This window comes from Onychostoma macrolepis, chromosome 14, assembly GCF_012432095.1.
Source record: "Onychostoma macrolepis isolate SWU-2019 chromosome 14, ASM1243209v1, whole genome shotgun sequence".
Classification (NCBI taxonomy): domain Eukaryota; kingdom Metazoa; phylum Chordata; class Actinopteri; order Cypriniformes; family Cyprinidae; genus Onychostoma; species Onychostoma macrolepis.
The window spans coordinates 9189953-9210036 of NC_081168.1; the positions used below are offsets into that span (position 1 = coordinate 9189953).

A 20084-nucleotide genomic window follows, 5' to 3' on the forward strand; every position below is an offset into this window, starting at 1 on the left:
CGCCTTTGATCATGTTTACCAAGGGTGCCGATATTTTTGGCCATGACTATATATATATATATATATATATGTGACCCTGGACCACAAAACCAGTCTTAAGTCGCTGGGGTATATTTGTAGCAATAGCCAAAAATACATTGTATGGGTCAAAATTATCAATTTTTCTTTTATGCCAAAAATCAGTAGGATATTAAGTAAAGATCATGTTCCATGAAGATATTTTGTAAATTTCTTACCGTAAATATATCAAAACTTAATTTTTGATTAGTAATATGCATTGCTAAGAACTTCATTTGGACAACTTTAAAGGCGATTTTCTCAATATTTTGATTTTTTTGCACCCTCAGATTCCAGATTTTCAAATAGTTGTATCTCAGCCAAATATTGTCCGATCCTAACAAACCATACATCAATGGAAAGCTTATTTATTTATTTGGCTTTCAGATGATGTATAAATCACAATTTCAAAAAATTTACACTTAAGACTGGTTTTGTGGTCCAGGGTCACACACACACACACACACACACACACACACACACACACAAATACAGAGCTGGGTAGTAACTGATTACATGTAATCTAGATTACGTAATCAGATTCCAAAAATGAAGTACTTGTAATTAGAGTAAGTTACATTTTAAAATACTCGTACATTACACATTACATATTATTCACACAATAGCAATAAATTATTCATAATTCATTGATTCTCCCTAATTTCTCTTTTTCATCTTTTAAATTTTCTTTTCTAAAACAGCCTACCGATTATATACATATTATACATGTATATATAGTCCAGTTTTGTGGACATTCACCAAAAGATGTCATTAGTCAGGTGGCGACTGCATTGGACCACTGGATTTACAAAAATCATTTCAGGTTTAAGAAGGGTTTCAACATTGCATCAACTACTGATGAACAGATTCATTTTTATTTGAATTATTACTCTGTAGGTTTTTTTAACCATGTATTATTAATTATAACTAATTAAAATGCACATATTCATGCTATTTTTATTTACATGTAATGCAGGCATTACAAAACTTTTTTTCATCTAAACCTTATTCACCAAATATATTTGCTTTAAGTACCCCTGAGATTTTAAAATAAATATTTCAATAATTAAGTATCACATTTGCATGTTCACGGTTTCTTTGATGTTGATTAATGATCACATGGTATGCAGGTAAATAAAAATATTTCATCTTTTTTAGTAAGTGTTTTATTTAAAACAAAGTCAATAGAAATACAAAGACGGTTCACTCCTATATTTATGAATGGGAGAAACTGTAACGCGCAATATGGAGGAATAGTTCCACCTTTTAAATGAAAGAGCCATATTTCCCATAGAAACCTGGGGCACATTCAAGCTCAAACCGGTGCGCAACGTTTTGCTATGGTTTCCGGGTTGAATAACATGTTTCCTGGAAATGGTGTGCGGGGTTTGAGATATATGTTTTCTCATCAGCAGCAACATGTAAACCACGCGGTATTAAAGAGACAGCTCGCACAATGGGTCCAAGTAAATTCGTTTACAAATGTGTCCGCTGCAGCTCGGTATATGCAACAATTTAAGATATTAGAAGACGTAAGAGTTTTATAGTAACAATATAACATATCAACATGATGATGTAGTTGTTTATATTTTTAGCTTCATTGCAAGGCAAGTTTATTTATATACCAAATTTCATACACAATGGTAAAAGTGCTTTACATAAGAATGGACGGTAAGGGCAGTGACTGTAACATCGAGTGTATTTTGCAGTATTAAACACGTATTTATACAGATTTCATCAGGCTTCGAAAATTCTTCAAAAAGAACACAAAGAATGGCCTTCTCAGCTGCCATAGTTGCAACTCTTGCGTCATCAGAACAGGGTGTTCAACGCACCACCGTTTCAGTTTACAAAATGTTTTGCAATGTTTTGACGGGGCTGAACGCAGCCCTGACTAGACCAGTCAATGCACATGCGCAGTATAAGCACGTTATGACTCCGCATGCACATTGGCTGGTCCAGCCTGAAAAATAAGCTTTTTAAATGCTATTTGAGCATAAGAAACAACATTCATGGGGCAATTAATTTCAGATTTTTGTTGCTGATGTGACACATGTAATTTAATTGTGAGTTCAGCAAGCAGTTTTTGAGATTTCAGGATTCCCCCATTCATTAAGATAGGTCTTGTACGAGCTGCCCGGAGGCATTGCAAATATGGCAGCCGAGTGAAGAGACTTTCCTCGAAAGGGAGTTTGTTTTAAAATGATTTATTTTCATTTACATTTTTTATGATTTAATTAATTGTCATCTTTTCATTAAACTCATAACCCCCTGCAGTTCCTTTACGAACCCTAGTTTGGGAAACCTTGATGTAATATAATGTTTAATGCACTTCATGTTGTAAATTACAATGAATGGAACGAGTTTTCTTACTCTGCATTTTTTTTTTTTTACATCATTATGGTACAAGATAACGCTATTTAAATCAATGTGATAAACGAGTTAAATCAAAAGTAATCTAAAAGTAATCTGATTATATTACCTAAAATGTGTAATGTAACGGATTACATTACTAACTACAATTTTTGTCATTTAATCTGGAATTAGTAACGGATTACAATTTGTAAGTAATCTACCCAGCTCTGTGTATATATATATATATATATATGATAAAAAAACATATTTCAAGCAAAAAATTTTATTTCTAATAGGTGTAAATGTTAAAACAATGTTAGAGTTTTTGCAATAGGGAGAAAATCATGCTTTAGTTGATAGTTTACTTTTTCATAGTTTGTTATTGGTCATTAAAATCAGGTAATAATTAGAACCCTGTTTAACAAAAATACATTTAATAGATCAATGTCAAAATTCTGACATTGTATGATTTTATTTGTTAAGACCTCTGAGGCGAGACAGGCTAAAATCCTCATTTCAAAGTTGGAAACAGACATCTACATTTCATGCTAGGTTAATTTTTATGCTTACCAAACATATCTAATAGTTCCAACAACAACAACAAAAAAAACTGAAATTTTGCCTATAATTTACCAAAATATCAGGACACCACAGTATTTATGGAGTGTGCCAATTGTCTTTGATGATTTCAGATTTGCTGAGTATTTTTATATAACTTTGTATTGGAAGAGCAATTTATTTTTTTCCTGTGATTGGTCCATCACATTAAATCACAGATGCCCTAATAAAACTTCTCTCCCTTCACTCCCTTATAAATATTTATGTGTGAGAGAGAGGGTGAGGGGTGCTGAAAACAAAGTCCAGCCGAGGGTCTTTTGCAGAGGAAGAGGTGAAAGTGAAGTTTCTATTAAAGTCTGCTCTGTTAAATATTTATGGGTCAAGAGTCGCTTTTGGTGATACCAGAAAGCACAATGACAAAGAATAACCTTCCAGACTTGCAGGACAACCCCACAAGCCCTCTGTTCCTCTCTCACACACACACGCGGACTAAAACAAGTGTGTCAAGAACACAAAGAACCAAACAACCTTTGTTATGCCGAAACTCCGGTTTTCCCTCAGAAGGCCCTCATGATATATAAAGAGAATGAGAAGCAGCTGGACAATCATGTCATTACAGTGTGTTATTCGAAAAAAGCAGACACTCATCTGTCCATTGATGAACAGAAATAGCTGGTTGACCGCAGAATGAGAAAATTCTGCTCTCTTTATTGCAGTCATATATTAAGTCTGGTATGAGAGTCATCCAATGTCTCTTTCCCACAGTCCTAAATGGGCAAAGTTCAAATCAACAAATGTGCATCTGAATGGCTGTGTTTCAAAATCTAGTGAACTACCTAGAATATCTGAATGTAGCCCATCTCTCCCCTGTTTTGCCCTGCAGTGGATGCTTGAGCCACATGAAAAGTGAGTCTCTTTATGTCTCCAGCACCCAGAATGACACATTCCGATGCTCTGAGAGAAGAGTAGGCGGTGACCTGTCACAGGGTCTGAGTGTTTACCAGGAGGAGGAAATGGTGCTCATTATGTTTATGAATGCGGTCAGTGTGGTTAGCTGGACATGAGGTGCATCACTGAATATTAACCTACACCGAGGCTAAATGAAACTTTTAAGACACATTCAAGAACATTTATTAAGCCCTTTAACCACAAGAGGAACAAGGTCAAGCAGAAGCTATATTTACAAGACTGTTAATGGCTGGAACCTGCTGTGCATTAAGCCAGGACAGTGCTTCTCACGGAGTTTGCCCTAGTGTTATATATAGGTAAACTTACACTGATATACATATACAATATATCAGCGTTATTATTGTTAACTAAAGCTAAAACTATTGCAAATTATTTTCAGCAATTCAAATAAAACGGAAATAAATTTATTAGGTAAAAAATATAAAACAAACATTAGAAATGTTGCCCTGACAACTGAAAACAAATAAGTGCTAAAATGACTAAGACTAAAAATTTAATAAAAATAAAGCAACTTAAACTAAAATTAAAATTAAAAGTGTAAATATACAAAAAATAAAAATAAATATTAGTTATAATATGTGTGTGGTCTATTTGTATATACAGTACCACAAAAATAAGTGATCACAAACACACACACACACACACACACACACACACACACACACACACACACACGTCTGGTTTGCTATCCTTGTGGGGACTCTCCATAGGCGTAATGTTTTTTCTACTGTACAGACCGTATATTCTAAACACCTAAACCTACCCCTTACAGGAAACTTTCTGCATTTTTAGATTTTTAAAAAAAACTTGATTCTGTGTGATTTATTAGCTTGTTTGCCCGTGGGGACCTCAATTTAGGTCCCCACCGTGACACGAGCCCCAATGAGTCTGTGTGTATTCAGGTTTAAGTCCCCACCTGAATAGAAAAACAGGCACACACACACACACACACATATACAGAATTCAGCATAATTCACATTCTACTTTGGGAAAGAAGAGTCCAAAGAAGAATCCAATTTATGTTTACAAGCTCTGCTAAATGTTTTCTAACCATGGGGGCAAATGATGAAACCCTCAATTTTCTTTATTTCTGCATAAATTTGACCTACATCATGATCAGATTCAGATCTTCATCTTAAAGTCCTCTAAGAGAATCCAATTAAACAAGTAACGCGCATATCATTGTATTCTTTCTTAATTAGCCAAAATGAGTAAATATCTCTGTGGGAGACAGTTTGTGAATGTCCAAGATTATCAGTTCATTTAAAGAGGTCATTTGAGGAACCTTGGAAACGTTTGGTTGATTGGATCAAAAGTGGCATTTGACCCGGAGAGTTTGAGAACCTGTGAGGTAGTGGGCTAAACCACATCCCTGACTGTAAGATAAGAAATCTCAGTCTCTACAACCAAAAAGACTGGGCTGATATGAATGCACTCATCACATCTAACAGATGCCATTACTGGCGAGAGACCTGTGTGACCTTGTTCAAACCACCCTGCATCTTAAATCTCCTCCAGACATGAGGGTCACGAGGTCACTGGTGATAAGATGGGAGGAAAAACTAATCTAAATTATACTCGGACTGTACGCAGCAGACAAAGAACGGACATGCCATCAGTTCAAAAGGTACAACAACAGTCATTTTGGCATCCAAACTGTTCAATGCTCCACTTTCATTCTTGCTTTTCCACTGCTATTTCACACTTAAGTCTGACAGGTAAATTAAACATTCATTCGAAGGCATTGTATTTTAAGGTTCAGGTCAGGTGCAAATAGAAATAAATGAATAACTTCAGCACTTTCAAGTGGCATTAATTCCTCAGCACAGCACTGGTGGAAAATCACAGCCTCTTGCACAAAGTCAAAATGAAGGGAAGATGGGATTAATGGAGCAAGATTTGACTCTAAAATCTGACAAAGACAAAATCCGAGGCATTTTCCAAACAATGCACCGCACACCAGACTCCATCAGACTTCCTGGAGTCGATATTCTGAGCCTTTTAATGACGTCCGGCAGCCAGACCGGAGCGATTAAGTCAGGTGAGCGCCCGTGCGCTACAGGAAGATATCGACTCGGGGGACTGAAGGAAAACATCCAAACAAGTGAACGAGCAGGTCGGTAAACAGGAAAATACAGGGAGGAAGGGAGGTCAGGATTGCATGCTGGTTTCAGGGACAAGGCCGCACTCCAGCCGCTACTGTTCTCGCTTCCTATTGGCTGGCTCAAGCTTCCTCTCTCTCTGGCATCCTGTCTCTTGGCTCATTTGTGTATGTTTGCATCTCTGTTTGTTAAATGATACCGTAATTAATTGCCTCTTAATTTGCCATTGGACATTTTCCAGTCGAATCACAGAGGATGTTGCTGTACTCTCAGCTGGGGAATTCTGCAATGCTTCATGGTGACCCTAATCAGACCAACAGCTCAAACACACACACACACACACACACACGTCTGGACCGTATGGAGGTTCTCAGCTGGCCAAATGGACCCTACAGCTTGATTAAGGGCGGATATTTTTAAATTCCTCCTTTTCCTAAAGCCTAATCTTGGATAAGAGATTGCATATCCAAGGGACTAAGCATGTTAGCATGACTAACAATAAGATAAAGGTGTCCCTTTGATTCACAGTTAACTGGGTTTTATCGAGACACCATGTGAAGTAGTTTTCGCGGTGAAATATGTGTCTTATAGAAATAATTCCAGTCAATAGTCTGTATTGAACCTGGCACAGAGTCTGATCCACGTATTCAGAGAGCAATAATTAGCTTGAAGAGGGATTTGCTTGCAGCCTAACCCGACCTTTGTAAGCTTTGTGAATAATGGCCTGAGACTTCTACTAACAAACGGCACATGCAGAAAAAAGACCACTGCTGAAAGACAAAGTGATTTTCCCCTCTAAATTCCGTTGGGGGACTTTTGAGGCCGTCCCAGCGGGCCACGGACTGGACATAATAGAGGAACAAGACCCCAGGATGGCCAGTCAAGATGTGACTGTGAGACTGGCTGATTATTATTTTGAGTGCGAGTATGTGTGTGTGTGTGTGTGTGTGAACTTTACAATACCAGATTTAAAATACTCATTAAAATTTCACAACATTGCATTATTGTGACATTTAGTTATACTCATTTCTTCTGAATTCATTATCTGGATTTTACTCATACTGTTGGGAAAAAGCAGAAATATTTCTGTACTGAGACATGACGCATTATTTTAATAAACTCTGAGGGTTATTATGAAATATTTCAAAAACACTTCACAATAAGATTCATGTTAACACTTGTTAATGCAATAGCTAACATGAACATGCAACAAGAAAGAACATGCATACTTTTACAGAATTTAATATTCTTTGGGGATGTTACTCAATGTTAACAATTTATTATTATTACAAAATAAAAATATGTGTTTCCTATTTTAATATAAATTTACAATTTAATTTATTCCTGTAATGGCAAATCTGAATTTTCAGCAGACATTACTCCAGTCTTCAGAGTCACACGATCCTATATCGGTGCCAATATATCATGATTTGATACTCAAGAAATATTTATTATCATCAATGTTGAAAAGAACAGCAGTTATTTTAAAACAGAAGTCTTTATGGTCACTTTTGATCAATTTAATGCCTCCTTAATGAATAAAACTAATTATTTCCTTGAAAAAAAACTTTGTAAACAGTAATTTTCAAACAGTAGTGTATACTAATACATTTTACATTAGTGTATTATTACAAATTAGAATTAACCTTTCACAAGTTTAATAAAAGCAGTACATTGTTATATGTATTTTGTACAATCTTTGTACAAAACCTTTTGGTCTTAACAGAACAAAAAGACTAGAATAAATACAGAATAAAATGTCCTTTTTTTAATTTAAGACTTGCGATCCATCTCCTGAAGTAAATATCTTTTTTTTTTTTTTTTAACAAAAGAAATTATGTTGCAGCTTTTATATGGGTTGGTACATCGATATCAAAACACATCCACTGCACTCATTTTGTTGGAAAATTGAGGCCTGCGAGGCAATATCATACTGACAGACAGGGACACATTGATTTTGCTCTCCACTGGGAAAGAGCAAATGAAAGTAAGAGACAAACAGACAAACAAAAGTGAGAGAATTCAACCGATAGATGGACACGAAGGCAGAAGGATCAGCCTGACACATCCTGTCGAACCCTGAGTGTGCATCCCTGTTGACCCGTAGAGAAAGGAAGCACAGTCGCTTGCACATACACACACACACTTCAAACACACGGCCAGATTGCTAGTTCTGACCTCTCTAACACTTTCTTTCCACTCATCTGGTGACAAACTCTATTTTTAGGCCATTATATTCTTGGCACTCGTACATTTCACCTATCAGTTTTCACTTACTCATTTAACATTTAAAGACATTAAAAGGTGCACTCCCTTCCTCTAGCCTTTAATTCAACAATCTGATACGCAAATGCACATATGCAATGTTGATTTCAGATTAAAATCCTCAAAAACACATTTGAAGCATAGGAAAAGGTCATTGACAGATTGGTAAACACATTCCGTGTGCGGCGTGTTTACTTTCAGGTTTTGTGGCCTTGAGGGCTCCTCAGAACTTGCTAGGTTAAAGTAAACTGCAGTGCAAATGGGCCGTGGCGAGATTGCTGCATTGCTCCAACTGTGTTTGTTGGAGAGGCTGAAACGCACTGATTAAAGTTGATTGAAGCCCTTCAGCTCCCAGACTCTCAGACAGACGCTCATGCTGCGTCCATCACATTATGTTTAAATCAGAACAAGTGTGTTTTTATAAGTCTGCATGAGGTTGAGGTACGTTCTAACTTGCTCTATCATCCTGAGAGACTTGTGGTTACTCAGAAGGGAGAAGTTCTCCATAAGTCATAAGAAAAATGGCCAAAGCAGATGACCGGTCAACATAAGCGTCCCTCTGATGCCTGACCTTCTCTTTCGGCTAGTTGATTCATGATCTCAACCTGCAGTCGCTTAAAGACTAACAAAACAACAGAAAAGCAAAGTCAAACAAAGCAGAGTTTTTTTTTAAGTTATGGGGGTTTCTGAATTGTTGGGTGTCGTGCGAGTGAAGGAGGAAAAGGAAAGCTGTGTCACGGGAATACAGACACTCACTGAGGGAGCTGAGGCCATCACAGAGAATTTCCTGATTGTACATCTAACCTTTCAGCACCTCCTCCTGTGGCCTGCACACATAGCCTACAGTAACAGGGTTGCCAGGTCTGTATGAAAAAGCCCAATGATCAGCACAACCAAACTAAAATTCAGCTCAAACCCTTTAAAGCTTTTTCAGATAGTTCATTATGTAGGCCTAAATATTATAGTCAATATTCAATACCATGGGGGGACTGATGTAAGGGAGACTTTAAATAAATGCCTACAGTTCCATGCTACTTTGTCTTTGCCTAAATTCATACAGAATATTTCTATGCAAATTCAATACTGCAGTCATAAACTGTCATCAGACTTTGTTTCTGCAAAAAAAGAAGAAAACAAATTATATATATATATATATATATATATATATATATATATATATATATATATATATATATATATATAAATTCAGAAAAAAAAAGAAAAAAAGTGACTTCTAGAAGATTGGCTGTTGCTGGTGATCAAAACCCTTACATCCAAATGTGCAACATGTTCAAAAGTCTGGGAACAGTAAGATTTTTATTCAGCAAGAATGCATAAAATTGATCATAAGCAACAGTAAAGACAATGTTACAACATTTTTTTATTTCAAATAAATGATGTTCTTTTGAAGCTTCTATTCATTAAAGAATCTTTTTCTTGGCTTTTGGCTTCCACAAAAACATTAAGCAGCAGAACTGTTTTCAACATTGATAATAATAAGAAATGTTTCTTGAGCACCAAATCAGCATATTAGAATGATTTGTGAAGGATCATGTGACACTGAAGACTGCAGTAATGATGCTGAAAATTTAGCTTTGACATCACAGGAATAATTACATTCGAAAATATATTCAGTGTTACTGTGTTTACTGTATTTTTGATCAAATAAACACAGCCTTGGTGAGCAAGAGAGACTTTTCTTCAGCAACATTTAAAAAAAATCTAATAATCTATATCACAACCATTTAAACACAGTCCAATTTCATTTGAAAACCACCAGGCTTGGCAACCCTGGTTATAACCTTCAGCTGCATGGTAAAGACAAAGATGCACGTCACCTCAGTGACCGTGACTAAAGCAAGGGATGAAGAGAGGATGTGCGCACCATGAGAACATTGACCTGCACTCAAACAAAGACAGGCCTCTGCTTCTGTTCTGAACAAAACACAACCATCAGTCAATACATTTGCTCAGACTGTAAATCTGAATTTCACTAAAGCGTGACAAATTCAAAACATTATGAGTCTGTAATGACTATATACCACAGTTAAGGTACAGAATAATAGCATCAATAATTAAATAAGTGAAAAGAAGCAAAACCGGGTACCTGGACACGGCCCTTCATATGCACAGATTATCAAAAGCAAAGTCTAGTAGCTAAAAAGTAAACCAGTTTTAGTTCAAATCAACCATTCTGGTTGGTGCTTCCTAATAATAGAGATAAACCCTGAAATAAAACAAATAGGGGAAAATGACCCTAAAAGTTCCCCTTGATCTCTTGGCTAAAGCTTCAAGGTATAAATGGCTGGGAGAGATGTCTACTGCTTAGATTAGCAAAGACGTTCATTAACTTACCCTGACATACTGACATCATTGGTTTACAAAGATCATACGTCGAGGACAGTCACGAGTGCTCAGAATGAGCATATTTTAGGCTCAATCCAATAGTTCTTCAGCAGCTTACATCTTTGCACTGAAGCTAACTGCAATGACTCCACAGTGTTTATGACATGTAAATCCTGCAGCTGGACTTATAAAGCATAATGGAGCTCTTCATCAAAAAGATGAGTTTGGAACTGTCACCGAATTGATCCATGTTTCATCTCCTTCTCATGAGAGCTGCCTTCAGCCTCTTTCTCATAATCACATCAGATTCAAAACATAAATGCACAGAGATAAAGAGCTTAATAAAGTGCCGAATGTTAACGCAGGAATTCATGAGAAGAAAAATATGTTCTTCTGCTCTTGAAACATAAAAGCGCAGTAACAGTTTATAAAACACTCTAGCCTGAACAGAATGACTCACAAGAAGAAAGGAAGAAAAAGAATGTGTGACAAGAAAGGGAAAAATATGTGAGAACAAATTTGTAACAGTCTACACTACCAGACTAAAGTTTGGACACACTTTCTCATTCAAATATATTAAGTAACACAAATGAAAGTATGGGAAATATTTAGTGATCCCGTCTGGGAAGATTTTAATCTGTATTAAAAGAGTTTCCATGTATGCTGGCCACTTGTTGGCTGCTATTACTTCACTATCCAGTTTCAAATTTAATGAAACAAAAATAATTAGTAGTATAATAAAAAATAAAAAAATGTAAGCAACTCATCTAATAAAAAAATGCAACTATTTTAGTAATTTTGCATTAGAATGATCTGAAAGAAAATATTTTTTTAAAATATAAAAACACAAAGCATTAAGGTCCATTCCTAAACATAAACCTCAATAGTGTATAAGCAGTTCGTACAAAAGTATAAAAGTGAGGTTGCCAATAATTTGCTATATATTAGATTAGATTAGCAAAGACGTTCATTAACTTACCCTGACATACTGACATCATTGGTTTACACATACATATATATATATATATATATATATATATATAAAAAGTTACAGATTGCCATGAGTGTTGGTTTTTCCAAGACGGTGCGAAACATTTTGGTCTAGTATTGATAATATACTATCAATTATATTATTATACTGTATATGATCAATTAACTCGTGATAATATATTTGGATAAATTGTTGTTTAAAGAAACAGTTCACTTAAAAATGTAAAATTCTGTCATAACGTCATCTTAAAACTTCCAAGATTCCAAGAAGCTTTCAAGCTCCAAAAAAAGGACAGACTAAAGCATCATAACATTTGTGCTTCATACAATTTGTAAACAATGTTGCAACAGTTCACTAAAGAGGAGGGTTAATCAGTGAATAACGATATACTTTTCTGGATTTTTTGAGTGAACAAATCCTTTAAGGAGGTTCCATATGAATGGCATATATCTGACAGCCATTAGACTGTACTTTGAACCAACAAACCATGAACTGAGTCTCAATCAACCATGAGCTGAGACATCTTTGAGTTAGTGAAGGCTGCCAGTGTGCCTTTCTCTCTCCATCCCAGGACTTCTGTCAAGTGTCCTCTTTGCTCATCGTGTCACCAATTATGCATTCTGCTGCCACTGAAGCACTCCTGGCAGCGCTATGCTTCTGTCAAGGACATTCAGTCTGGCCTCTGTCAGATGGGGCACTTGTCAAGCTGCCAGTGCACCCGGTGACACTACCCTTCACAGCACACTGTCAGCTGACCGCAATGAATTAATACATAAACCAAAACCACCCATGAGTGTAACACTCGGGTTATCATGGAGAGACGACCTCATGATCTCCCGCTTTGAGTGTCCCGTCAAAACAAGGGAAAAACCCTCAACAAAAGGCCCGGTGAATTATATTAAGTATACAGGTGTTTATATTGATGATTAACGGCATGGCCATTCAAACAATGCTGAAATTCTTGGCTGTGACGGAGGATATGGAAGGAATGGTTGCGCTGACATTCCTGGCTATTTCCTCGACGCACGCAGTGCTGCCTTAAGGGTCTTCGGCTGCCTGCATACTTTCCAGATCTTGTATCCTCTCCATCCATGCAGAGATTCCACAGGTCTGGATGGACAGCAGGTGTGCAGCCCAGGCGGACTTTCCAAGGATGTAAAGTCAACAGAAGACCCATTACTGCTCTTCCCTTACATCTGAAAACAAAGGCACTGGAATTCAGGAGGATGCATTCATACATGCCTGTGATTTTAAAGATAGGGTCCTCTGTGCTGGATCCTGACCGGTGTGCCAAGATATTGTGTTTATTGTCACTCAGGGGAAGTTTTTCATCTGCTTGAGATAAACCGATAACTGTATTAGTCTAAGAGGGCTCTTATGGTGGTGTCCTTGAGAAACGGACTGAAAAAAGAGAAAAGAACAATGGAGGATAGAGAGAATATATTAGGCTTGATTTACACATATACAGTCTATATATTTTTGATGTTAGAATTTACTATTTTATTTAATTACTTTAAAAAGCTCATCTAGATGGATGTCTTTGTTTTACAGCATCTCACGCCATGAGCTCTGCATTTTTTAGACTGTGTGTCATGATAAAAGAAGTTGGAAAACATATCTCAAGACTCGTGCTTCTGTTCTATTCTGTTGTGCTCCGTCCAGCTGTCTTTGTATATAAATATATATAAAATAGCTAATCTGGCTGTTCCAGTTCTGTGAAGATGAAGGAACATTTATGCACATGGAAGTACTCCTGTGTGTTTAATCACATTTAAAATATCACCATGGTGATTATGGGAGATGGGCTTAAAAGCAGAAATTACACATAATTGGTTCTTTCTCCGCATGAATGCTTTCTCAGAAGGCATATGACACTGGGCCAAACAAATAAGCCCGCAGCATGCATAAATGGCTGTGATGACAGCAGAAAAGCCGATTCAGTTTTACAGCATATTTCAGTAAATGTATTGAATAGGTTGATTTTGAGTTGGAAACAGAAAGCTCATTCAAATTAAAGCTTTATGCCACAGGACGTAAACACCACATGTTCACCATTCTTTCTACTGTTAACCAACAAAATTATTATTAATGGAGTCCCCTATGTGTTTTTTGGCCAGGAGTCTGAAAGAGAATTGCTGGTAGACAGAGTAAACTCCAGGAAAAACAGCATGGTTTAAATATCGGACTTCGGACAACAAAGGTGCTGATTAACAATAACAAACACTATAGTGGGCGGCAAACTTTTCACAGTCCAAGAGGAACTGAACTTTTGGAGTTTGATACATTGTAATCCAGTAGAGAGGAATGAGTTCCTTAACTGCTCTAAAAACAAAAAAAATATAGATTTATGCTGATATGCCATAAATACTGCATTTCACATATTAGACAGTGAGGAATGGATTCAAACATCATATCTGCCAACTAAATCTAATGCCTAAATAATTTATAATCGGCTTCAAAAATATTAATATAGTTTTAAATTAAAATAAATATTTAAATTATATACACTACCCTTCAAAATCTCAGTCAGTAAGATTTTTTAATGCTGTTTTTAAAACTTTCTATTAATTAAAGAATCATGAAAAAAGTAATAATAAAAGCAGGCACGCAGATGGCACTAAGTACAGGGGGACCTGACCCCCCCAGATTCATTGTGACCCGATCCGTCCCCCTCACTGTCTCTACGAAAGGCGACATCGGTAAACAGAGGATTAAACAGGGTTTCCGCTATGTACATTAGGCTAATTAGTGGCTGCCCTAAGTGACACGAAGCGATTTTTGAAAACCGCTTTTGACCGCAGTACCTGAACGAGTCCCAAAACACACTTGTAGCCAATCAGCAGTAAGGGGGCGTGTCTTGTACTGATAAGAGAGAAGAGAGCGCTCAATTTGAGTGCACAGGACAGAAATTAGCAGATCGAGTATAGATAGAGAAAGATGGCAGATAAAAAATAAATAAATAAAAAAAAGAGGAAACTATCAGAGAAACAAAACATTGAAAAGAAGGGTTACGATCAGGCAAGAGGTAGGACCCGCGTAAATATCGGAGCATTTTTCCAGCAGTGGAGAGAACTTAAGGAGCGGGAACGGCTCGAATCGGACGTCGAGGTTATGTTATTTCCTCTTGATAGGTGAGTAACGTTGATTTTGCTTTGTTTCACACAACTTATCCGTGTTGGCTTTTGCTTGTGTGTCATCTTTGCTTGTTTCCGCGATTGTCGTTGCCATGGTTGTGTACATACGTGTGGATGCGGAGATTTCAAAATCGTGATTTCTCCCCTGTATATAAATGTATATTATACTGTATATATATTGCGAACATCAGGGAGCCGCTATTATGCCTGGCATTTAAACTGCTTTTGAATGCTCGATCGCTTTTTAGTTTCACTTTTACTTTCGAGATTTGCGATCACACGTACTCTGTTTATACTATGGAGCAGCAGTACTTACTACACATGTTTGTCAGTGGTGCTCAGGATCTGCAAATCATTCGCCATCGTCCTCAGTCATCTCTCCTTACTCTGTTTATGTGGTAAGTGAAATCTTATGTACTGTAATGTAACAGGCAACCGTTATTTTTTTTCTGTGCCTTTCTGAATACGGATTCACGCTTCGGGCACACTCCCTAACCCACCCCCCACGGTAGCAGTAACCATAGTGATCGTATACTATCGTCTATGACAGAGCTGGTGATTTTTATGGACTGAAAAAATTGGACTACTGACAGCTTGGTCCCCCCCAGTTAAAAAATCCTATCTGCGCCCATGAATAAAAGTAATAAAATAATAAACATTTCTTAAGTTCCAAATCAGTACATTAGTATGATATCTGAAGGATCATGTGACACTGAAGACTGGATTAATGGCTGCTGAAAATTCATCATAGGAATTAATAGCATTTTAAAGTATACTTAAACTTTAAAATATTTAAATTGCATTATTTCACATACAGTACTTAGAGTATTTTTCATCAACTGAACAGTCTTGGAGAGCATAAGAGACTTTCAAAAACATTAAAAAGGCTTACTGATACCAAGTTTTTGAACGGTAGTGTTTAGATTATTATATATATTAGTTTTTAAATTAATGTTAAAATTTATAGGGTTTTTTCCTCAAAATAATCCATGTCCTAAGAGATTAATTAGCCATATTTGTGTTTCTGCTGCTTAGATACCATCATGTTATGGAAAAAATGGTCTATTGAAGTTTTGAAGCATCTTCAAAGCTTCCTGTTTGTGTCCAAAATGTCAACCTTGAGCACGGTCACCTCAGCTTCGGCCATGCTGTCACAGTGTTTCAACAGACTGTGTTGATGGATGAGTCCATTACTGTAGAGCTCCACGCAGCATGTCCAGCTGCAGCCGGACTTGTGCTCGTTCTGTCATAGGATGTCACCTAATTGTTTGCATTAGCGGAAACAAATACATTTGCAAAACAAACAAACAGAAATATCTCCCACCTGACAACTTCCTGATGATAAGAAAAGAAGCTGGCCCGCTGCATGCGGCTGACAAGCTCGTCAAGAGCCGATGGCAGTGGTCAGCCCGGTTCCTGTGGGACCGGCGTCTTCCTGAGGTTTTGTCCTGGGGATCTACTTTGCGGGCCGAGGAATGGTGCATACATTCAAAGCATGGTGCAACGGGGAGCAGCTGTTCTTTGTTTCACATGCACCGTAGTTGAGGGATGGGATCACAGACAGAGCTGCAACAACAAATATGGTTCGTGGAAATGAAGGTTTACCATTATCGTTCTGCATGTTATATGAGCCACATTAGTGGGGCCTCTATAAGCACATACACATGCACTCACACACATGAAAACTGCATTACAGCCAACACAATTTCCGTGGCTTCAGGGAGAAAAGCTACAAGCTGGTATGGTGGTACTTATGTTTAAAATAACTGTATACACTGGGTCATCTTGTAGCAAAGCTGAAATTGGATGTATTGTTTTATGAGGGAAGGCATTCCGGATTGGTTACACACTCACACTAATCAATGACAGGTGTGTCCAGCACTGAGAGGTGTTAACACAGGGGCCCAAGCAGTGTAGCCTTAGGGGAGGTCTATGAGCTGAGGTCAAACACACACACACACACACACACACACACACACACGCACACAGAAACCAAAAGAGAGGTTCAATACATGGGGTGAGTTGTAGCGCTCAAAGATAGGTTCAGTCAGTTTAATTACTTAGAAATTAGGTACAGGGATGAAAATGTTGGGGTCAATAAGGCTTTTTATATTTTAAAATAAAAAAAAATCTCTAAAATGTAAAAAATATTACAGTCATGGCCAAAAATATTGGCACCTTTGGTAAATATGATCAAAGGCAGCTGTGAAAATTAATTTGCATTGTTGATCCTTTTGATCTTTTATTTAAAAAATTCACAAAAATCTAACCTTTCATTGGATAATAAGAATTTAAAATGGGGGCAAATATCATTATGAAATAAATGTTTTTCTCTAATACACATTGGACACAATTAATGGCACCCTTTTATTTAATACTTTTTGAAACCTCCATTTGCCAGTTTAACAGCTCTAAATTTTCTCCTATAATGCCTGATGAGGTTAGAGAACACCTGACAAGAGATCAGAGACCATTCCTTCATCCAGAATCACTCCAGACCCTTTAGATTCCCAGCTCCATGTTGGTGCTTCTTCTCTTCAGTTCACCTCACTCATTTTCTACAGGGTTCAGGTCAGAGGACTGGAATGGCCAGCAGAAGCCAATTTTTGTGTTGTTTTTGAGGTTTGTGTTTGGATTATTGTACGGTTGGAAGATCCAAACATGGCCCATTGTAAGATTTCTAACAGAGTCAATCACTTATTGATTTTTTTATCTGTTGGTATTTGATAGAATCCATGATGCTATGCGTCTAAACAAGATGTCCAGGACCTCCAGCAGAAATATAGGCCCACAACATCAAAAATACAGCAGTATATTTCATTGTACACATGGGGTACTTTTTATCCCTGTGTTCACCAAACCCATCTTGAGTGTTTGCTGCTAAAAAGCTCATTTTTTAGTTTCATCTGACCATAGAAGCCAGTCCCATTTGAAGTTCCAGTCGTGTCTGATACTGAATATGCTGGAGTTTGTTTTTGGATGAGTGAGGAGAATTTTTCTTGAAACCCTCCCAAACAACATGTGCTGATGTAGGTGCTGTTTGACAATTTATTTTTTGAGGTTTTCTGACACCAAGACTCAACTATTTTCTGTAATTCTCCAGCTGTGGTCCTTGGAGAGTCTTTAGCCACTCAAACTCTCCTTCTCACCGTGCATTAGGACGATATAAATTCTTAATTATTGCCCTGATGGTGGAAATGGGAATTTTCACTGCTCTAGCTCTTTCCTTAAAGCCACTTCACTAATTTGTGAAGCTCAGTTATCTTTGCTGCACATCAGAAATATATTCTTTGGTTTTTCTCATTGCGATGGATGATTAAGGGAATTTGGGCTTTGTTTTCCCTCCTATTTATATTTCTGTGAAACAGGAAGCCATGGCTGGATAATTTCATGTTCATAATCACCCTGGAGTGCTCAAAATTGTGAATATGAATGGGAATATACTTTTACATTTAGAGATTTATTTATTTTTAATATATAAAAAATAATTATATAAATATCTAATTTATTCCTGTGATGGCAAATATGATTTTTCAGCATCATTACTTCAGTCTTCAGTGTCACATGATTCTTCAGAAATCACATTATGCTGATTTGATGATCAAGAGACATCAAACAACTTGATTCATCAAAGACTGCCCCCCCCCACCCCCAGCGTTCTTTGATGAATCAATTTCAAAATAAAAGTACTTATTTGAAATATAATTTCTTGTATCATTTTTTGAAAGGCAGTCTGCATGACCACCATCATCTTAATGTTGTAAATCTCTCTGTACAAATTTACCTTTGGGTTATAATTTGATTTGTGTTCATTTGTATTTGGGTTAATGAATGTTAAAGGACCAGTAAAAACAAACAAACAAAAACAAAAAAAATCAACTGATCAACTGAATCAGCAGTTTCTTGTATAATTTTATTAAAAATTATTTTATTAAAAACCCCAAAAACCCCAACAGAATTTCTATTATTATTATTTTATTTTCTTGGTCCTTTAACATTCATTAACCTAAACTCAGATCAAACTATAACCCAAAAGTGAATTAATTCATTTTTACACATTTGTTCAATAATTTACTTGTTTGCTCTTTTAGAATAAAAGATTTCCTTAACATTTTTGAATTCTTTAAATGAAATGGGATAAAGTTTAGGAAAGGAATAATGATTATTGATATTAACATTTTTAGAAAAAGGGTTATTTATTTAGCAAAATGAATGCATGTCCATGTTTTCTAATAGTGTAGGTTATAACAACAGCAGTGTTTGTACTTGACACTAATTGACACAGTTTAGGTATAAGTTGTAGATTCCAAAATAACTTATATTTTTAACAGACAAATGTGGGAAAATTACATTAAAGTTTGAGAGAAATGAGTGCAAAAAAATCTAGAGTTATTCATGTCAAGGAAAGTGTTACAGCCATCGCTGGTCTCCGTACAGGGGCAAATGTTTTGCTGTCGTGAGGAAGAGTGAAAAGAGGTTCACTTCTGATAGGAGGTCATCCAAAGGTTTTGTACACAGCCTGAGAGCAGAACTAGTTTGATCTTATAATTTTCTAGCTCTCAATGGGTGTCCAAAACTGAGATGAACATTGAGATGGAATTATAATACAGTACAAATCCGCTTTTACAGATCATTTGTAGCATGTAGTGTGTTTAAGATGACAAACTTCACTTGTCTGGTAGGGTCATTGGTTCCAGAGAAGCCCAATTTCTGACATGCAGTAAATCATAGAGGTCTGGTCCACAGGGATTTATCAGACAGGACAGCCCTCGCTCTGTGTACGTTTTTCAGGAGGTGTGCGTGTGCGTCAGACGGCCTCACGGGACTGCTTGTGAGAATGTTAAGGCTGGTTGCTGCCGGATTGATACAGAACACAGCACGCCATCAAAGGTCCACTGAAATGGAGCCATAAAAAATTTACCAACCCGCAATAAATTTTTCACTCCAAGAAAACTTGAAGTGGCCCGGTGAGTAACAGGGCAGGAAAAGAGGTTGAGACAGGGGGGCACTCGACATCCCAATGACTCACAGAGCACCAGACAAGTAGAGCAAAACCACACATAACCCAAACACTTAACCACTGCTTCAAAAGCATTTAGAAACAGTGCAAACACTTCTATTGCGTTAAACAGAAAGTTCTCTGTAATGGTAATAATTTTTCATTTGTTAACAACAAAAGAACAAAATACGTCAGTGAGATGAAATGCAATGTCAGACTATGATTAAACCTGCAGGAATGAAGCACTTCTGGTGTAGTTTTAGTCATGGAAATCTTGAATTACGTGAATTCTGGTCTTATGCGTGTAG

General features: G+C 36.9%; 1 protein-coding gene across 16 annotated transcripts in view; it reads right to left on the minus strand.

Annotated features, from left to right (window-relative positions):
* xpnpep2 (X-prolyl aminopeptidase (aminopeptidase P) 2, membrane-bound) overlaps positions 1-20084 on the minus strand; it is an 87817-nt gene that overhangs the window by 21119 nt on the left and 46614 nt on the right. For 8 of the 16 annotated variants that reach the window (XM_058797165.1, XM_058797161.1, XM_058797167.1 and 5 more), the window contains one exon: positions 16102-16343. The exons of 7 other annotated variants lie outside the window; for them this stretch is intronic. In XM_058797165.1, the coding sequence (XP_058653148.1) occupies positions 16102-16261 (160 nt within the window). In that variant the 5' untranslated portion in view covers positions 16262-16343. Of the gene's footprint in view, positions 1-16101; positions 16344-16631; positions 16715-20084 lie in introns of those variants that run through there. One more of the 16 variants, XM_058797169.1, reaches the window with a different exon arrangement.